This window comes from Leptidea sinapis, chromosome 23 (assembly GCF_905404315.1).
Source record: "Leptidea sinapis chromosome 23, ilLepSina1.1, whole genome shotgun sequence".
NCBI lineage: Eukaryota > Metazoa > Arthropoda > Insecta > Lepidoptera > Pieridae > Leptidea > Leptidea sinapis.
Window position 1 is genome coordinate 3890314 of NC_066287.1, and position 22347 is coordinate 3912660.

At 36.5% G+C, this 22347-nt stretch overlaps 1 protein-coding gene across 3 annotated transcripts; it reads left to right on the forward strand.

The window, feature by feature from the left end:
- The first annotated feature begins 1121 nt into the window (after positions 1-1121).
- LOC126971392 (uncharacterized) lies at positions 1122-22347 on the forward strand. 3 transcript variants are annotated; one of them, XM_050817703.1, is made up of 14 exons: positions 1122-1236; positions 5099-5219; positions 6404-6499; positions 6914-7042; positions 8068-8209; positions 10566-10615; positions 11388-11490; positions 12243-12296; positions 14814-14885; positions 16696-16859; positions 17663-17758; positions 19091-19232; positions 19609-19749; positions 21235-22347. In XM_050817703.1, exons 1-13 carry the CDS (start codon positions 1152-1154, stop codon positions 19735-19737), a joined length of 1383 nt encoding a protein of 460 aa, XP_050673660.1. In that variant the 5' UTR covers positions 1122-1151; the 3' UTR covers positions 19738-19749; positions 21235-22347. The 3 variants fall into 3 exon arrangements, with proteins under 3 accessions (XP_050673660.1, XP_050673659.1, XP_050673661.1); XM_050817702.1 differs by having other exon boundaries at positions 19609-19719; XM_050817704.1 differs by lacking the exons at positions 1122-1236; positions 5099-5219 and adding an exon at positions 5968-6101 and having other exon boundaries at positions 19609-19719.

Consider the following 22347-nt stretch of genomic DNA (forward strand, 5'->3'; position numbering starts at 1 on the left):
GGATCAAATGTTTAAAAACAAACCTCATGGACCCAGACAAGAATAAACACAAGCCAAACGGCTCCTCCCTCGGTAGTGCTACGGCGGGCTAACAACCCAAAAGAACTCTGACAGAACATCAAGGCAAGTCTACAGTATTGCTGTTAAAAGCAACAAAACTGAAGTTAAACAGGTGCAGCTTGCGTAGTTGAAGTCAAACAGTCTTCTGCAGGACATACTCCGAGCATACCAGCTGATGGTGCCAAAAACCAATCCAAGTTACAGCATTTTTAACTGATCACGGGCACGGGATCTTTACCTGAAATTATAATGTGTATGGAATGACGAGGACAGTTCATCGCAACTCTGCGGAACATAGTAAAGAATGAACATCCGCTCTGCGAGACCCTTCTATAGCTAGCTTAAAATATCTTATAAAAGAATTACCATAATACAACTGTTGGAATGAGAGGTAGACTAGTCAGGTGTAAATGAATTTAGAATTAGCCCTGATGGTTCGAAAATCGTGTCTTAAATCGGCTCTGGCCCTTGGACATGGATGGCTCCAGCTTCCAATATAATATAAATATCTGTAGCTACGTGATCATCAGTCACTGCTATCATGGTAAGCCCTACCCTCTTTTAACTCCTATTCTGAAAAAAAAATTGCAGTGAACTTGTAGATACTGTTCTTTCAGTTTGGTGCCGGAATGCTAATTACAGGCACATGATACATCAGGATTATTGATCGGTGTGCGCGTTATGCCACGTCTTGGGTCATTTTGTGATGCACTCTTATCGCATCAGGTTCGTCCCTGCTCGTTCCATCATTTGTTCTGACACTAGTGAAAAGCTTTCGAGGTTACAACATAGAAAGACCTCCTTTGGCCGGTAGGGAGTATTTGGCTGCTGGTGGTGCTTACGCGGAAACCCGAGCACGCAATATGATCCCTGCTTCAGGGCCTAAATACGTAAATGTATTTTCTTCTCTCGAAAAAAAAACTACCTAGTGTCGCACGCTCATATGAAACGAAACTGCATTTTTATTTTGCCCCATTAGTCGTCTTACCGCTTATGTTGCTGATTGTACGAGGCATGAGCACAGTGAGATTGGATTTCGCGTTCTCGTGATACCAGTCAGCAGTCAGGTAGCACTAGGTGCTGGCTGTGAGATGAAAGTTATCATATTATATGAAGTGATACTCTGCGTTACATTCGCCGTTGCCGGACCCTCCACCAAGAGTTATAAGGATCAATGTAATTATATTTTGAGATATTTTAGTGTGTAGCAAAATTCAAAATACTAAGATTAGATTTTTAAATTTATTAATAACACACTCATCTAAACTAATAAATGAAGAGCCGTATTTTCCTTCGGTTATACTGCGAAAAGTAGCGAGCGGAATAATCTAATATATAAAATTCTCGTGTCATGATGTTAGCTAGAATCATCTCCGAAACACGCTGCATCTTATATTTATACTAGCTGACCCAGCAAACGTTGTATTGCCGATATTAAAATCGCGATACAAAAGTAACTGTTGATCGTAGATGGGTGAAAATTTGAAGTGGTATGTATTTTTTAATGCTGACTCATAATCATAAAAAAAGCGCGTACACCTTAAAGGCCGGCAACGCTCTTGTGATTCCTCTGGTGTTGCAAGAGAATGTGGGCGGCGGTGATCACTTAACACCAGGTGCGGGTCACCTTTTTTGAAGGTACCCATGTCGTATCGTCCCGGAAACACCACACAAGGAAGCTCATTCCACAGCTTCATAGTACGAGGAAGAAAGCTGAAAACCGCACTATGGAGATCCAGATGGTGGGGATGATATCCTAACTTGTGGCGTGTCGTTAGAAGGTGGAATTTATTTGAAAGTAATTTACGCTTCAATAAAAGTATAATTATTTTACGCTCGTTTGTCCTCCTATTCCATAAAAAAAAACACATTCCGGAAATGGTGCGACCGCCCAGGCTAGGCCCCTGCCCCATAGTCAAGTGGGTGCTGGATACGTATACGAATTGTTCCATTCCATTAAAATACATATTATGTTCTTTATGTTATTTATTAGTACTTTCTAAAATGAAACTTCGACGGACTTTTAATAGGAGGAGACATATCAACAATTGAACTGTAGGTATATTAATCTATGTCCAATCATATCTCAACAACTTATAAAGCGATTAGAAAATTTAGTTTTTATTTGAAAGGATTTACATAAATAAGATATTCTTTGAAATAAAATTAAAATGTTTTGCTCTTAAGCAAAGAACAATAAAAAAAGTTATTAACAGCTTCTCGTAATTTTGAGGTATGAATGCTCATTTCGGTAATAAATGGAACAACATTCGTGTAAACTTCTTTGCCGGCGTTGAGCACTTTTATTGGGATTGGTATAAAATGTTACACTCGCGTCAGTACTCGTGATCGGATCGAAAATTCGTAAGAAAGTCGTTGAAATCATGGATGAAAGTTGATTTTACTGAGAGATAAACTTTTTAATGTAAAATAATAATTGTAATAGTTCTGAAGCATTAAATTTTTTATATAATATAAATTTGATATTTTTGTGTACGGTTGCGGAATAAATGGAAATTGTATTTAACCATATAAATGCTAGTACTTTTTTACTGATAAATAAAGCAATTTGTGCCAATTTATTCCCTAACAATTCCAAAATATTCAAAAATGCACAATGTTAATGTTCAAGTTTTCACTTCTGCTGACACTCCCGGAGTGCAAGGCTTTTTTTAATTTGTATTTTGTGCTCAGCTAATATCACCTGCAATCGATTTTTAGAAAAAAATATTTAATGTACAGACACGTCGACTCTATGTACAGTTTTATTTTAATTAAGTAGCTTATTGTTTAATGATACATTGAAGTTCCACACATAATACAGTCGACAGTTTTAAGCTTTTGTTAACAATAAGACAAGCATTCATTTAATTCGTCAAGCATTTGTGTTCAGATCATTTGGTAGTGTGGACCGCTTATATAGTCGCTTCACTGCAACTGATTGTTTTTTAAGTATGGTGTGGTGACAAGGTAGTTTAGTGACGATAATCAAAAACAAATATTTTGAACTGTTACATGTCCCAATAGTATCAACATACTATCGACAAAACTCATTCTTTTTAGCGGCATGCAGGTTTTATAATGACATTGTTAGAGACTGTTGCATAGATATAGATTTATTTAATACAACGGTAACGAAATTAAAACATCAGCTCAGCAAAAAATTTTTCGAATAATATCGACAATAACGCCTAAATTTATATAACATAATAAGTTAAATTAGAATTTATATAAAATTATTATTAAGTATAATATAGTGTAGACTGAAGACTATGTGACTAAGCAAAATAGTATTCAATAAATATCAGCGTTTATTGAACACGTGCATGTAGATGCACGTCCGTTTATGTATTATTTTTTTATATATAACAGATAGCATTCTTAAATAAACTTTTCATAACTTAACTTAACTTTTAATAAATCTTTCTTACCATGTCACTAGATCAGATTTTCTTATCTTCGATTTATGAATATTAATCTAGTAACTTTTCATAACTTAACTTAACTTTTAATAAATCTTTCTTACCATGTCACTAGATCAGATTTTCTTATCCTCGATTTATTAATATTAATCTAGTAACTTTTCATAACTTAACTTAACTTTTAATAAATCTTTCTTACCATGTCACTAGATCAGATTTTCTTATCCTCGATTTATTAATATTAATCTAGTAACTTTTCATAACTTAACTTAACTTTTAATAAATCTTTCTTACCATGTCACTAGATCAGATTTTCTTATCCTCGATTTATTAATATTAATCTAGTAACTTTTCATAACTTAACTTAACTTTTAATAAATCTTTCGTACCATGTCACTAGATCAGATTTTCTTATCCTCGATTTATTAATATTAATCTAGTAACTATTTATTATGTAATTAGCTAGTAAATATCTGCGAAAACTTGTAAATAGCGTTTTATGTAAATATTTTCCTAACTATTATTGTATTTAGCTGTAAGTTTTCCAATTACAATAAAATAAAATAAAAAATAAAAATAGTGTATATTAATAATATATTATATTTTAAAATCTCTTAATGAACGTCAAAATCTACAAAAATTTATTTTAAATAGCCTCAGGACGGTCTCTCCTTTCCCAATCTTTGGCAACGTATAAAAGTCATTTATGTTATAGTAACCTTTATCACACGAGGGTTTTTTAAAAATTCTTTTGAAAAACATTTGTTTTTTACATTTTCTGGATCATTTTGTAAAAGCATATAGATCGCCCAAAAAGACTTAATGACACGACTTTAACCGAGTAGTGGGCATAACAAGTTTATGTTTGTTCTTTGGGTTAAGTTTATTTTTGTTCAATGCATTATGATTATCACAGTTCATTACATTCATAACATTATCAAGAATATATTGAGATGTTAGTGACGACCCGCTCGTCTCTCTTGCATCTCCTGCTCGTACATGTCTGCCTGGTTAAGATATTTGTTGTATTAAAAATGTAACTGTATGGGAAATGTTTGAACCTGAATAGCTTTTGATTCCGGCCATCTAGAAGCCCAACGAAACGATTTTTCTGATCTAGATCTTTCCAACGATATATTATGGACTGTACCTATTGAGGTTACTAAAGAATAAAATGTGCAACGCCATCTTTGTGCTATATATATGACGGTGAGAGGCTGGTAACATGATCAGGATCCTCGCGGCTGTCCATAGTTTTGGGGCTAACACTCACTCACTCCCATAACAGCTATAGCCTACATAATAAGAACGTGGCGTTCGCGGCATGCGCGTGCGAGACAACCGCCTCGCTCGATAGTTCTTCTCTGACTGCCTGCTCGGCGCTCACCTGGTGCCCGAGGTCGACCGCACTCGCACCGCACGCCGATGGGTGTTAGTTTTTGACTTTCAATAAGTGATATTATATCCTATTTTTAATAAAAATACTTGAATTCGATCACATCCGAGCCAAGACGAGTACTGACGCTATCGAACTCGTGATGAAGACAAAAGGTCAAACACAAAAGGTCAATCATCATTCAACGTCATTCGAAACATTATTTTATTTTTCCTTTCAGATTGCACAGATCCTCGCACTATGGAGAAGCATTCGGTCTACGAGGAATGGGCCGATGCATACTCCTGCACCCGACACAGGTGCCAACCAGGAGGAAGGAACCTCGCTATCTACACTGTTGGGTAAGCTTTAGCGAATATATATGCTGTCATTCGATGGAAAAAGTAGAGCTCGTAAGAACATACAAGAAAGTCAGCCTCCCTAATCGCTGGAATGAGTGTCTCTCTTCATCATTATATCAACTATTTAAAACTAGCTGACACCCACGACTTCGCGTACACACATAACCGAACTCGTACAAATTAGTTCAAAAACAAAATTTATGAACGATGCCTGACTTGAACCTGTGACCTCTCGCGTTCCGTGCGAGCGCTCTTCCACTGAGCCAACCGTTCGTGTGACGTTACGTTCATAAATCTTGATATGTCTTTGTTCAACTCTCAGGTTGTGGCTTCATCTACAGGATCTACTTTACAATTGATAACTTGCTCAACCCCAATATTGCGCTCATTCAAATGAATTTCTACCGTATTCGAAGTTGTAGGATTCAAGTCCCGCGTCGTACATAAATTTTGTTTTCAAATTAATTTGTGCAATTAATCCCAGAAGTGAAACTGGTACTTAAATGTAAATGTAAATCTTGATATAAAAGAGTGGCAATGAGTTTCTTGCTGCTTCTTCTCATTAGCTCAACCCTTTACGAAGTAGCGTAAGAAGTAGATTCAATAAGAAAAAATTTTTTTTTGACATTCATAAGTGTCATTTCCGCGACCTACGTGAATAAACTGATTTTGATTTTTGTGAAGATATCGCATTTTTGGAACGAAGTTCCTTACGGCAGGCTTGGAGGGGATAGGGATTTTGCTGCGCGACCGAACTGAAAAAAATGTGATAGTAAAACCATAAGAAAAAATCCGTGGAAAAAAGTGCGTGGAAAAGCGCGTGGAATAAAACCGTTAAATGAGACGTGCGCAGGCGCGACAGTCGCATACACAAACAAGCGAGTAATGTATAATACCTTTCTCATTTTTTGCAATTTGTGTCGATTCTACATTAGCCGAAGGAACTTCGTTCCTACCTGGTGTCCCACGACACCACATTTTTTTATAATTAATTTTAGATAAGTGAGTCTAAGTAAGTCCAATTGTCTGAGGAATAACAGGTAGAAAACTTAATTGAAATATTTATATTCAGTAGTTTTTCTATGATGCGCGCATTAATAAAAACCTCTATCATTTCATTTACATATTTTCATTACATAAAGATTAATCGAGATGTTTTATTTAATTTAGTTAAAATTTTGCAGATGCAAGTTAGTGGAAGCCCCAGAGTCAGCCATCGAGTGTGAGGAAGTGGTGGAAGACACCAATATGCAGTTCCCGTTCTGCTGCACAAGACTGAGGTATAGATATTAATTTTTCATCACTCATACTCGGAAAGTAATGTTGTTTTGATCTGATTATTGGGTGAAAAATGCTGCTTCCCTCCATAGAGAGGGAAGCAGCATACTAATTACTTCCCACCTAACGGCCGGAATGAACTTTAAAAATAGAACTGCTGTGAAGAGTTTTATGTATAAAAGAACTAATAAAAAAAAATGCTGCGGCTATTACAAAAATTTTGTTTGGCGTGGGATCCGATCGAAATCCGGACGACTGCGAGTGAAAAATCGCAATTTTTTTATAAATGTGTGTGATTTAATGACATTTTTCGTAAAGATATTGTTAAACATCAATTCTGTGGATTTTTATAAGATCGATATTCCTAATCTGGTGTCTGAAAGGGTCTATCTGTAACAAGGTATAATTTTTGGTAGGTGTTTGGTGGTAGTAAGAGGTGAGGTGTGGACCAAGGTCCTGGGACAACCATGGGAGACATTGCCTGCAGCTCCCTGGAGTCACATGTACAAGATGAAGAGACCACCACCCGCCGACTCATTGCCTAAGTAAGTCATATTACTTAATTTTTTCTATGCATTTATTTTTTGATATATAAAATATTCTCAAAATATTATTATTATTTATTTTTATGAAAATAAGGGACGAGATGAGCAGGACTTTACTGGTGGTGATTGATACGCCCTAACCATTACAATGCAGTGCCGCTCAGGATTCTTGAAAAACCCAAAAATTCTGAGCGGCACTACAATTGCGCTCTTCACATTGAGATGTGTCCAGTAATTTTACTAGCCACGGCGCCCTTTAGACCGAAACAGTAATACTTACACATTACTATTTCACGGCAGAAATAGGTTCGCGTAGTGGTACCCATAATCTAGCCGGCTTCATGTGCAAAGGAGCCTCCCACTGGTGTATTATTATGAGATTCCCTTTATTTGTAGATTATAATATAATTATGATAGCTAGATAGCACCAAATATAATAGTTCAATGCATCTCATAGAAATATAAATAAAAAGGCAACACTAAAGTCCTTAAAGCCTCGCCTAGTATCGGAATCAAAATCTCGACCGAATGCCAATTCCGCGGTCATCTGGAGCGCAAAGCCAAATTGGCTTCGAAGAAGCTGGGCGTTATCAATAGAGCACGGCATTCTAGCGCTCTACAAAGCGCAGGCCCGGCCACATATGGAGTATTTATCGCGGCAAGTGTTTTAAAGGGGTGCTTGACCTGATTCCTGTCGCCGAATTCTACCTTCGTACAACACGCCACAAATTAGGATATCATACCAACCATCTAGATGTGTGGCGTTCCTCCACAATGCGGTTTTCAAAGAAGCTTCTTCCACGTACAACCAAGCTGTGGAATGAGCTTCCTTGTGCGGATTTCCAGGACGATGCGAGATGGATATCATTAAAGAAAACCGCGTATACCTTTCTAAAAGGCCGGCAACGCTCCTGCAATTCCTCGGTTTATTCTCAGGTATAACTTTATACCAAATTTATTTGAAAGGCTATATATGTTTACGAGCTATTAAAATACCTAACTACATAGCTATTTTTATGAAGCAGAGGTGCAGTACAAGGTCCAGTGTATGAAATCCAATCCGATGCTGAAGACAAGAAGGAGAAGTTTAGATCCTGGAAGAAGACCACGCAGAATCCAGACGTACACGACCCCGCGCCCAGAGTTGCACCAGCCCCAGATATTGTGGTATAACTCTCATTTTTTATTTTTGAAAGTATTTTAAGCATCTCGAATGTTCTTCTTAGTCCTTTCCTTACTACTGAGGATCGTGACTCATAGTCAATCTCCATCGGATTCGCCCCGTCCACGGCGCTTATGGGTTATCTTCGGATTTTCGGAAATTTAATCCGACTACCGTTTAGGACTACGGCCTCTAGGTCTTTTACTCTCTATTTTCTTCGTGAACATCAAGCGCTCAAGGTTGTCGGCTAATCTGCGTGCAACATGGCCAAAGTATCACTCTACGCGCTGTAAGCAGACCGTGTACAGACAGTGAATATCCTTTAACTTGAGCTACTTTAAGATGCTAATAATAATAATATTAGTCTATGGTTAGGATGTTGTTGCGATAAACGATATCGAATACGAGCATTTGTTAGAGTAGGGTAGGTGCTATAGATTCGGAGTATTATGGTATCGTTCGGAATGTATCGTTGTCGATTTTGCGAGTAGACCTCCTGATGTTTGTGCGACGGGCCGTCAATTATAGTCGGAGCAAACGACGCCAACACAATAATATATTTTAAGGGCGTTGATGAGAGCCTATCTGCTACCTTGAGAGTCCATGTCTCTGCATCGTATAGAGCAATGGGAAAGACAAGTGTGCGAAACAGAAATATTTTATTCTGTAATTTCTGCTACACACATGCCTAGTTGAGTCATTGCCGTTTTTGCTATGCCTATTCGTCTACTTTTGATTGTAAATGGCGCTTAACTGCTCAAAACGTCAGGGGATCTGTTATATTGGGTATGTTCCGATATGCACTGTGAAGCCGTTCCTTTATAGCCAGTTATACTGGTTACTATTTAAAACGGAACGCAATCCCGTATACTGTCAGCCACATTTTTTGACGCAGCATTCAATGAGTTTATTAAAGTTTTCTAGTTCATTAAATAAACTTTTGTTGTAGTACTGTCAAATTAAAAATATTTTAATTAATATTTTAGGCACTCGAGTGGTTTTGACTGATCACGTGATCAAAGTACTGCGAGTACCTTACCTCGAAAACGCCAGTGCTCACAGAATATGGCGGCGATTTATGACGTCATGTATTTCCCTAGGGTACTGCGGCAGTATACTGGCGGTCCATAACGGAACGAATTTTTCTACAGTGATAGCACTGTGCAGTGCTCGCAGTGCATATCGGAACATACCCATTATCTTGTCGTGTCGTAGAGAAGTCACTTCATGGTGCGAAATCAGCTAATAGCAGTTATACCTCGAAACTTTAGAAAGAATATAGGTTCTTGCCTAAGCATGCTTTAGTTCCTAAGCTCCTTAAAATATATTTTGCGATAAAAAAGTAAGGAATTAAGTTTATGTTAAGTATTGTGGTATGGTGTGGTAAGCCCATCGCGTATTGTAGTAAACTTACCCTAAACTCCTCGCTCAAATATAAATATAAACAAGTGTAACGGTCTTATAAAACACAAGAGAAATATCACCATAAATAAACTGTTTAATATTTAAAAAAAATATATAATTAGGAATACTAATGGCTATAGATATTGTTAAAACTTAAAAACTTACAATTTTTATTTTATTGAATTCCAATTTGGACGCGTTTATTGTTTTAGTAACTTCGATAATTCTCGCCATTTCACATATTTTTTAGAAAATAATATAAACCTTTATATACCTACAACCAGATCTTGTAACTTGGACCAAATCTCCTTAAAATCGGAATGCAAACTCGGTTCTCATTCACTGATTTTATGTTCTCATGTAAGTAACTACTGTCGCAATGAGAAATATAGTTCTTTAAACTGAATCTCAATAATTGTAGTGGTAATTTTAAATACACTTCAAAAGCTATCACTCGTAAGATTTTTGTCCGTGTTTGGCACACTTGCAAGGCTGGACAGCATCTACACTTAGGACTGTCTGTTACGCCAAACATATCCTCTGTTAAAACTAAAAAGTCAGTTAATGCTATTAAAACTAGAATTTGCTGAAATTCTAGAATAAAAAGAAATAACGCGAAAAATGAGAATTCCCGCTAGGACTCTTCGCTCTTCTAGCAAAGAAGACTTGAATCTCTTGCTCATCGTCGACATTAAGGACATGTCTTTATTTAATCCCTACATTTCAAGAGCTCGATCTCAATGCTTAGTATCCCGATACGCGGGTAAAAGAACAGAAATATCCTCTTCATTGATGAAAAAAATTCATAATTGCACCCCAACAAGCAGAATCACAGAGTACCCAAACACAAATAGCTTAATTATAGCTCCAAAATAACTTCAAAAGTAATTGGGGAAGTATAACGTGAGCATTCATTCATTCAGCATTTTTTATACTTATAAGCATTTCCTTTTTCAGATTGCTCTAGCAACAAGTAAAGAAAATATAAGAGACATTGATTCATCTAGGTGAGTTATTAAGATAATAATATGTTTATATTATGAGCCCTGGTTTGCCCTGATACCAAAAAGTATCAATTCGAAATATTTTAATTTTTTCAAAATTATTCCAAGTGCGTGGATAAAATAATAGGTAAATAAATTTTGGGTAAACGAATCTTATTTAAGTTAATCATCACAAGACTTAGTTTGCGACAATCACATTTTTGATACTATCCAATTATCGATTGTACATTCCCTGTATTGCTTCACCTAGTATCGGAAGACTGGGTCCCTAATTCTTGAGCCTATTGGGCGGTCATTTGAAGGCAGAGCCATATTGACTTCGGTTTCATTAATACAACGAGACTTATGGGTATAGTAATCTTATCTCTAGTCTGGTGTATCAGCTCGAACCGTTTGACTGCCTGCAGCACTAAATTGCTATAAGAGGAGCTATAAGGAGCTCTATTACCTAAATCGAGATACGAAGTTTCGGTTGACAGATCGTACATTTTTCTATTACGAAAGTATTTCGGATCCGAAGATCGAAACGAAGTTTGCGATTAGACATTTTGTCATTCATTTGCCTTATTCCCAAATTCACTTGACATTATTATAATCGTAACTACAACTTTGCTTTATATGCATATGTTTATGGTTTTTCATCAAGTTACGCGCTAAAATTTAAAATCAGTATTCTAAATGCATTTTATTGCAATTTTTTTATAAAGGTGTTATAAGTGTATTATGTTACTTGGATTGTTTAAGTTTTCAAACTAATTCTAATACCCTATTTCAGACACAAAAAGCAGCGCAAGACTACCGCTGACCCCAGTTACGTAGACAGTGACAATGACAGAGAACACGAACCACTCGTTGACGACCAGATTATCACCGAAAAAGTAAGCCGATGAACATGTAATGTGTATCTAACTAGGCTGGCCATTAAGATTACAAAACAACATCTTCTATTTTTTATTTATTTTTTAGAATTCAAATTTGGAACTCTATTATTATGTTTCATATTTCAATAATTTCCCACCATTTTACATATTTTTTTCGAGGTTAATATTATTGGATGGGGTGGTAAGAAAACAGAAAAGCAGTGATTACCGTGCACAAAGTATGTATAGAGGCGTCGGTTATTTAATTTTTACAATTACTTCTATAGTTGGGTATAAGTCGTATGTCCGTGTATTGTAAAATCGATAGATACAGGATGCCCCATGTAGGTCGGTCAGTATGGGTAAGTTAGAAACTATAAGACATAGGAAAAGCTGATCTTAGGAACCATGTCATCGATTTCAGTGACAAGAAAAACTGCATTCACAAAAACTAATACTCAGTTCGGAATTAGAACCTTGAATTATTGAAAAATAATTGAACTATTTGTAATCTGAATGTTTTGTAGCGATCGGGTAAAGCCTTGGTTTTAAAGTTTGCATTAATATTTGTCCATAACATTGTAACATCCACAAGAACACATTTCGATTATTTGTACAAACATATTAACTATATAGATTATCTTTTATCCTACGCAGAAGAATCTAGTTAATAATAATTATTAATCACGTAATGGATGGAGGTGAACCACTACGCTCTCGTCCGTTGAGCTATATAAGAAAATCAAAAATCATGTGCATTTTCTGCTCAGGTACAACCTTCTGAAGAGAAGTACTACGAAACTGAAAAGGCAGTAATGAAAGCGGTAAGATAATTTTGTTTGATTTATAAATCTGAAAGATCTGATAAAGACTCGATTACTGCCGCTAGCTTCAACATCGAAGTACACGCCACAAAGTAAAATATTATGCTTATCTTCTGGACATGGCTTTCTCTACGGTGCGGTTTTCCAGAAACTTTCTTCACGTACAATAAAACGGTGGAATGAACTTCGTTGTGCGATGTTTCTAGAACGATACCACAGAGGTATCTTCCACAAAATTGCGTACACCCACCATCAACCTTATAACCTAGTAGAATCTGAATATTCTTGATAATGTTTTTTATATTCATAAGCACATTAACGAACTTGCTAGAAACTGCGACATTCATAATGTTAACACGAAGATCAAACATAAACTCGTTATGCCTACTACTTGGTTCAGATGAGTTAGTAAGTCTTTTATTGGACGATGTATATACTTTTACAACATGATCACAGAAAATGTACAAAACAAATGTGTCACCAAATTCAAAAGAATTGTTAGATACGTTTTTGTGGTAAAAGGTTACTTACTAAGTATACAAATGATTTAAGTTTTCTTTAGTGTTAATTCCAATATTTGTTTTTAAAACAATTCGACAGGTGTTTCGCCTCTACACGAGGCATCCTCAGGACGTGTTGTCTCGCCAAAATCTGGCACGAGACTCTCTCTCAGTCAAAACTTAAATCATTTGTATAATTATGGATTTCCGCAAAGTAACGCCTAATTCAATAAATTTTCTTACTAAGTATAACATAAATGCTTTTCTTAATGATACCACAAACTGGGAATGGAGTGAACGCCTTCAGGCTATTTAATTATAAATTTTATTATACGATACTACATAAGATATTGTAAGTAAATTTAGAAAGAAATAAGCCCGCTGAGTTGAAATAATTAAATTATTAAAAAGACTGCTTATTAAGCCTTCGAGGTAGCAAATGGCGCTAAATTTCACACATAACAAATCTGAAATCGTGTTTCATCTCACGTCACACACTATATTAACTTATATATAAAATTCTCATGTCCGCGACAGTGTTTGTAGTTAAACTCCTTCGAAACGGCTTGACCGATTCTCATGAAATTTTGAGTGCATATTGGGTAGGTCTGAGAATCGGACATGTATTTTTCATCACCCTTAAATGTTAAGGGTGGTTCCATGCCAATTTTATTTTTTTACTTTTTTGACATTTTTTTTAAATTTCTTTGATTATGAGTCAGAATTAAAAATACATACAACTTCAAATTTTCACCCATCTACGATCAACAGTTACTTTTGTATCGCGATTTTAGTATCGGCAATACAACGTTTGCTGGGTCAGCTAGTTTTTCATATAATTAGCATTGAATGTGCGGGTTTGAACGTTTGGACTATGGAGCCAACCGGAACTAAAGAGTTTTAGACTTAGGCTGAGGTCCATAGAGCGTACTTAGACTTTGCTCAGACTTTACTAACGTAAAAATTTGATGATTGTAAGCTTAGCATATTCTTTGATTTCATTTTTATAGCCATTTGAAAACAACTATGCTAATACAGGCGAATGCAAAAGTCAAGTTCGCGTTTTATCACACTCAGCTAAGCTTTACGTAAGTAAAGTATGAGCAAAGTGTAAGTATGCTCTATAGATCTCAGCTTAAAAGCGAAAATATTTGTCTGGAGATTAAAATGTTAACAATGACACAGAGCTTGTCACTTCAATTTCATTCATTCGGCGAATGTCGCATTGGTCTTAAATTGACTAGTTTCGTTTAGCTAAATAGGCTATGAAACTCGCACTTTCAATGCAGGTTATATAAAAACTTCTTTATATATTTACGCATCGAGCATTAGGCACTTGAGGCGTTCCTCCACAGTGCAGTTTTCAAGGAACTCTCTTCCACGTACGATCACGCTGTGGAATGAGCTTCCTTGTGCAGAGGTGTTTCCAGTCGATACAAAATGAGTACCTTCAAAAAAAGCGCGTACACTTTTTTAAAGGGCCAACAACGCTCTTGTGATTCTTCTGGTATTTCAGGAGAATGTGAGAGGCGGTGATCACTTAACATCAGGTGACCCGTACGCTCGTTAGTCCTCTCTTCCATAAAAAAGGGGGGGAATAATACGCTAAAGATACACGTGGATAATAAGTGAAAAACGCCTATAAACGTGCACATTTATCTCTTACCAGCATGTATTGTCTGAAATTTCTTTTTCTTACCTTGAAAATGACTTTAGGACAACATTTTTAAGAATCCTGTCGCAGTGCTCGCTTGTGTCATTTAAGGAAAAGTTGTAGCTCCAGTGGCTTAGGCTCTGCGTGGATGAAAGTCAGTCAGGACAAGTAAATATATTCCCCCTTATTCATAATAGTCTGCTAACTTAAAGCATTGCTAATTCTCACTCTGTCGTCTTCTATTGACCTAAGTCAGAATGAGAAAAAACACTCCTAAGCGACTGTTTAAAGTTAGCGGACCATTATGAATAAGGGGATTATGTTTAGGTTATTCAACTTTAATTTTATTCGTTTGTTTTATAGCAAAAGCACCAGGGATGGACTGAAGTACCACACAACCAGTGGAACGATCAGGATCCTGGAGTGGATGCTACTGTAAGTCAACAGATTTTTTTTAATGGATGAGGTGACTATCGAGCGTACGGGTAACCTGACTTTAAGTGATCACAGTCGCCCACATTCTCGTGCAACACCAGATAAATTACAGGAGCGTTGCCAGCCTTTAGGGATGTGTAAGGACTTTTTTTGAAGGTAGGTGTCTAACCCATGTCTTATGGTTCTGGTAAGACAGCGCAAGGAGGCTTATTTCATAATTTGGTTCAAAAAGGCAGAAAGCTCATTGAAATCCGCACTGTAGAGGAACGCCACATATCCAGAAAGTGAGGGTAATATGCAAGGACGATATCACGTCATGGAGAGTGCTGAGGCAGCCGCCCAATGGACATCTGCAAAACCAGGGATCAAGAGTTGCGTTGCCGGCCTTTAAAGTGGGAGTATGCTTCTTTCGTGGTCCATAAGTCGTTATGGTTCGTGGAAAACAATAGCCGCTAATTTACTCCACAAAGTCGTTGCACGAGGCAAGAGATTTTTTGAGGTAATGTACGGTGGTGGAATTCGGCCGCTGGTACCAACCCGAACCACTCCTCCGCGTGTCGTGTGTCAAAGGTAGAAGTTCCACGACAGGAATCAGGTCAAATAAATAGCCCTTTGAAACACTCCGCGTGTTAAGTGCGGTAGAAGATGGACAATGAAGTGACATCTCTACGCAACGCCAAGTGATTTAGTCGGAAAGAGCACTGGACCGCAGACAATTTGAGCAACCATGCATTCCACGTGGTCAAATAGTTCGTGCTGATACTGATATTTTGTATCTAAAGACTGTCAACGCGACCAAATAATAAAAGTCATTTGTTTTGTCAAAATTATTTTACACTTGCGATTTGTATGACACTTTGTGTTAGTGTGCGTGAATTGCTCAAAATAGAGAGTTAGAGGTAAGTTCTAAAGTCTATTTTATCGACGATGATCTTTTCAAGATCGCCGGAAACGGTTGGAAGTAAACGTATTCCAGCAGAAATGATAATGGTGATGATGATAGTGACCAATTATTTTTTATGTTAGTTAAATCTCTACGACTCCGAAACAATGGTACTCTGAGTGAGAAGAAATGGCGCATGAAACTCTCCCAATTTTCTTACATTGCGTTTTCTTAAATAATAATATGGTACAAAAAATATTCTTGTAACACAATAGATTTTTATGATTATATTATAGCTTTCGTATGGAATCGTGCATCTAGGGTATATTAACTGGCATACGGTGCGAGTAGTATACTTTAATTTTTTCATAGCATCTCCTACGGTATATTGTTATGGGGCAGTGCATCTGACATTTTGACTGTTGCTTCTCAATATATTCTTGATAATGTTCTATTTATGTTCATAAGCACATTGAAGAATTTGCTAGAAACTGTGACAATCATAATGTTAACACGAGGACCAAACATAAACTTGTTATGCCTCCTACTCACCTAAGTCGAGTTAGTATGTCTTTTCGTCCCATTCTTTTCAGGTCTGAGGCATTCTTTTTGGAATGGGTGGTTTTTGATTTTCAATAGGTGATGTCACTTCCTATTTTGAATTTGAATAATATACCAATGATTCGTAAAGTCAAAGGCAATTCTCAAAAGTAGAATATTTCAAATTCCAGGAAACCATTACTCGTCCATGAATCATATTTTTCAAGCCTTGGGATTTAAGGAAGGGATTTTATTTATGAATCCGAAAACATCGAAAAAAGTCTCATGTATTTTCTGTAAAAATAATCACTTAGTCGTATGATGGTTCTGGCATCGCGTTGTCGGTTTGCAACCTTCTAACTTATTTCAAATATTTTACACATACAGGAAGGACCGCCTCAAACAGAAGTAATAGAAGAGAAGGCAGACAAACAGACAGGTCTACAAGCACTGGTAGATGCCATAGGGAATCGTATGAGGGACATCGAAAACGTTGTACAGCGGATGAGTGACAAGGTGCACCAGAATCCTGCCTTCAGTGAGGAAATACGGTAGATAACATTTTTGTTTTTATCTTAAACCAGCTTTTCTTATCAAAATATTCAATATCTCCGGCAATTTTAACGAAAAATTTACCAATCTGTCTATAACCTACTGCACCCATTTAATATGCCGCCATTTTATTTTTACGCTTGGGTTAAGTGCGTGCACAAAAAGTGCAAAAACTAAGTACCTGATTGCGATCGTTGGTAGGTGGATAACAATTTTTCCTAAATTACTTAGTTTATTGACAATTATAATCATCCAATCCATCCAAACAGTGGCGTAGTGTGTGGCAGCCGGATCTGTTTAGGATACGGTTGTTACTGGAGCTTGCGTAGCGCTGAACTGGAAAGATGGTGATTACGCATTTGAGCACTTTGTTTGTGTGTTTTTCAAAGCCAGTACACCCGGCGTCTACGCTATCCAGTAGGTACTCGCGATTTTACTTGTACTATTACATATTATTTGTCAATAGCACGGTTAATACGTGGTTTTATAGATCATGTTGTATCCCCGGCGCGTATATATCTCCCCCAGTCCACCGGTATAGCAGAACTAACAGAACCCTTTAATAATAATAATATAATAAATTAAGGACAAAACATTATTCTAGCAGCACACAGTTTTAAGATGCTGATGAACAATTGTACCCATTCGAATATAGAAAAACTATGGAGAAAGTAATGCATGTCTTATTCATTTTACTTAACTCTTAAGTCACTCAAAAAACATTTTAACTCTTTTTGCTTCTCTCCGTGATCTTTCATTGTTTTGGGTCAACCTTTTTTCTTATTAATTATGATGACTTTAGATCAGTAGACGGAGATCAAAAGCGGAGAATACTAACTGATGACGAGGAGTATCCGAGCGCGAAGAAAATTAGTCCTGAAGTAGATCATTCTAAAAGGTAAGAACTTGATAAATAGATAATATGACGAATTCATATGATAAAAGATGTGAAATCTTACTATGTAGAGAAGAGATATATATCCCGATACGACTTAGGGACTTTCATAGAGTATACTCCCAACTTAAAGGCCGGCGACGCATCTCTGGAGTTCCAGGGGGGATGCTTAGCCAAGATTGGGTAGGTTGTACCTTGCGTCCAGACCCTTGTCATGCTGGAAAGCCCAAGGTAGATTTTAATAAACGTAATGCTAAGAGATTTTACACCTTCTAAGACAGTCTCTGGATACATATTGCCTGAGGTCTGGCGTGAAAAGGAGGGGCCTTTTCACATAAATCAAGTTTTGTGATACCTTGATAAGACATCCCCCACTAAAGTATGACGCAGGATGCTGACCACATTGCACTTTTCCGTCCAATACAAAACAAAACAAAACGTCAATTCCGCCCTTCCTGGGTTTATATTTTCTCGTAGGGCATTTTTGTGTTTTGGACTTCTATATGGTGATCCCTTAGATAATTTATACGTCTAGATAGAGTGTCTTGCTGTTAGACAACCGATAAAGATAGGCCAGAAGTATTAGTTATGTGTGCGTGACAAGAAAACAGGCCAGGTTTATTATTTTAGTGTGCCTGACAAGCTACGTCTTACACTCGCGATTTGTATGAAACTTTGTGTTAGTGTGCGTGAATTGCTTAATAGAGGTTAGTTCTCAAGTCTACTTTTACTTACGTTTTCACAGCTGTCATAGTATATCTAGACGTATACATGATCTATGGGTGAGTATAAGGCCAAGTTAATTGCGTTATTTAGCTCAATAGAGTTCAATTTAAACAGATAACGGTGGCGCTAACTGGTCAAGATGCTTGTAATAAACATGTATCTAATATCGGCATAACTGACAGGGGGTCTGCATGGAGGCAAAAGGAACGGCTGCGCATGTACTTTTACATTGTCCAGGTCTAGTGACTTACGTTCAATATCTTGGAACCCCAAACACACCCTCAGAAGTCCTTAGGAAGGAGGTTACCAAGGTTTCTGGAGGAGTTGGGGTGGCAGGAATAACTAATATATTGACACACGCAAAATAGGCTCACTGTCGTCGACTTACAGAAATTAACCCGATTATACCATGGTGAGACCTAGCCTCCTATCAGAGCTACCATAGGAAAAAGTAAATCCTACTAATATCTTCCCTAAATATCCCTTTCTTGGCGTGCGTCCGTGCAGAATGGAATGTCGCTATGCACGCCTCTGTTTATGACATGATTATTCTCATATTAGCAACTACTAGTAAAATTATTAACAGAAATGAATTATTTTTAATTTCAGAAGCTTGCTTAAGAACAAAGGTAGTAAATACCTTCATGATCCAGACGTTACCAGTGAAATGCCTCTCTTTGTTCAAGACTCCAACATGAACAGATACTTCACTGACGCTAGTAACAGTATACGAAGAATTAGCCCTCCAAAGGTATGTGACCTGTCATTTTCAATTCCGTAGATTAAAAGTGGACTGTATAACCACACGCGTTGGAGCAAAGAAGTACCTTGACGTATTTAGGTCTGCATGTTGTAACAGGCACTTGATTGGTGATACAGTACTATGATGTCACTAAAATGGCGGATGTCTTTGCCCCATTTTAACACGCGGGGATTATACTTATGTGTTATGGACGTATGGTTTTGGTTGTGGTTGGTAAATACAAGGCATAATATGGCTTTAATACAGTTTAGTGCGCCTAATGTGATCTATTGATATATCTATTAATTATAGTGAGCTACAGCTCACATTAGAGCATCATGTACCTACAGCCCCACGTTTCGTTTCTATCCACTTTTATTTTCAGGAACCACCGCCCCAGACGTACATGGCGCCAGTAGACACGCGACGATCGCATTTCGCCTCCGAAGAAGTTGAAAAGAAGAGAAAACACAGCCATAAGAAGAAGCGGGGAAAGGTGAATTATGAGAATTAGGAACATACAAGTGTACGACATTATACGTATATCTACCAAGTCCGGCCATAAATTCTGTTGCAAATAAAAAAGCCTTTTTTTTGTAAGTTATTCTTATTTTGGGGCGTCAGGGAAAAATATCAGTGAATTTTCACGATGCGCGCCGTACATCATTTTAAACTGACACCCAAATTCGACACCCTGACGTTAGTTGGTCAACTAGACCATTTGTAACATAAAATTTGTTATTTTAAATTGATAACCCACACTTCTGGGATTCATTTTACAAATTAAATTTGTAACCAAAATTTATGAATGAACGGGACTCGAACCCGCGACCTTTCGGGTTCCGTCTGAGCGCTCTTACCAACTTAGCCAGCCGTTCGAGTACGCATGGATCGTAAATTTTGGTATATGTTGTTCAACTCTCAGATTGTGGCTCCATCTATAGGATCTACTTTACATTAATTTTGGTTACAAATTACGTAATTAAATTATTTGTTATGGTTTCAAATTTAATTCGTACATTTGTATCGTACTTTTTTAATTATTCAGCCTTTACTCCCTTGTTACACCAGAAGAATTACATGAGTGTTACCAACGTGCAGCTTTTGAAGTGTCATGTGTAACACCCATTTTGTGCAAGGCGATCGGTGCTATTCTGTTTTCTTTAACACGCCATTCAATTTGTGTGATTTAATACTAAGAAAAAAAAAATAAAATTGCGGGAAATTATCTAAATTCATACATTCCTAAGAAACGCGTTCCAATTTGAAGTCACGTGAATAAAAATTAAAAGTTTTGTTGTGACAATATTTATGGCTAGACTGATTACTTATAATAAATTAATGTTTAGGTATTTAAAACTAAATAGTCGTTAAACTAGGAAAAAAGCAGATAATATTAATTATACAAAGAATATGTAATTTTCTCCGTAGATAGCTGTCAATAACACCTGTTGATAAGCGTATTTTTTTTTTAATTTTATCTTTTATTAAAATTTAAATAGCATCAAACTACATAGTTATTAATTATAACTCGTGTAGTAGGTTCGATTTTTTATTTTATCGTTTGTGTGCCGATATTATTTTATTATACTGATCATCCAGATGAGGCTGTGAAGGAAAATACCTAGTACTTATACTTCCTTAATTTAAATGTGTGTAGGTACAACACCTTATATTTATACGTCTTCATAGATTGTGGTTGACCTTTTCTTCTACTTCTATTTTGAGCAATGAACGGACACTACCCCCAAGTGTATGTCACTTGTGTAAGTCGCTAGTGTAAGACGTAACTTGTCACGCACACTAAAGTAATAACCCTGGCCTGTTTTTATCAGTTGTGTAGCAGTAAGAGGCTATATTAAGACGTATAAATTTTCTAGGCAACAATTAACAATAATATAAGATACATTTAATTGACTACTACTAAAAACTTATCAAGTCATCTACATTGTAGTTACTCTTTTAATAATATTTGAGTTTCAATACAACAACAGTATCTTTTTATTTACAGGGCAAAGGTCACAAGAAACACAGAAGGAAGGATGAAAAACGGAAACGCAACCATATTACTTCGAATGAAATTGATAAAAATGTTTTCTCGTTAGAGGACAGTAGTACCAATAAATAATATATTTTTGTCACTTAACATGATGCAAGTGTAACATTATTATAATGTCTAGCCTTAACTTAGGCTAATATAGTAATTCTACTTTAACTTAAACTGCTAGATAGATCAAATTAAGAATTGTCCATTAACACTTTTCTTGATATATCTATTACTCAGTCACATTTGTTCATGTATTTTATAATATCACTATTTTTGTACTGTTTTATACTAATTCACTAGCACTACCCTAACTCAACTAGTTTTGTTCAATTTAGTCTTCTTACTTTAACAGTGTTGTCAAGGAGCTGGATTGCCTCGACAATCACGTGACGATGAAATCTATATTAATCAGCTTCAACGTATTTTTGGATAAATTTGTTAACGAACTCGATGTTAAGGTCCCGATGGACAGGTCCCGCTGTTTCGAAAGGTGCGCTAACAATTTGCTTTAATACTTTCTTCCGGAAGCGTTAGCTGACAGCTGGATCCCATAAGTCCATACAGGTATAAGAACATGGTTGTACAATAAAACTTTTCTTTGTTCTGTGTAAAGTGTCTTCCTAGAAGCCAGTACATATTTTTAAAACAAAATTCTAACTTCTAATTGATCTCTTTTTTTCTTGACATGAGCCTTTCAGAAGAGCCAAGAGTCATGACCAGATATTTAGCTGTATTTTCGTGTGGTGCCTACTATTTTCTTATTAATGCAAACTGACTCATCTGGTTTCTTATTAATAAAATTTATATAAATAGATTTTCTTTCATTAAGTTTTATTCTCTAGTTTTAGTCCATCTAACTACTGCGTTGACCGCTATTTGTACTTTCTCTGATGCCTCTTTATGATTACCTACTAAACTATCCGCGCCCATTAAGGCAGTATCATCAGCATAGTTCGCAACAGCGTAGGAACAGGACCAGACCTAATACACTTCATTGAGGCACTTCAGCTTTATTCTCCTTATTTTTGGAATCCTATAATATCTATTTGTAAAAATAATAAATGATTATTTTATATA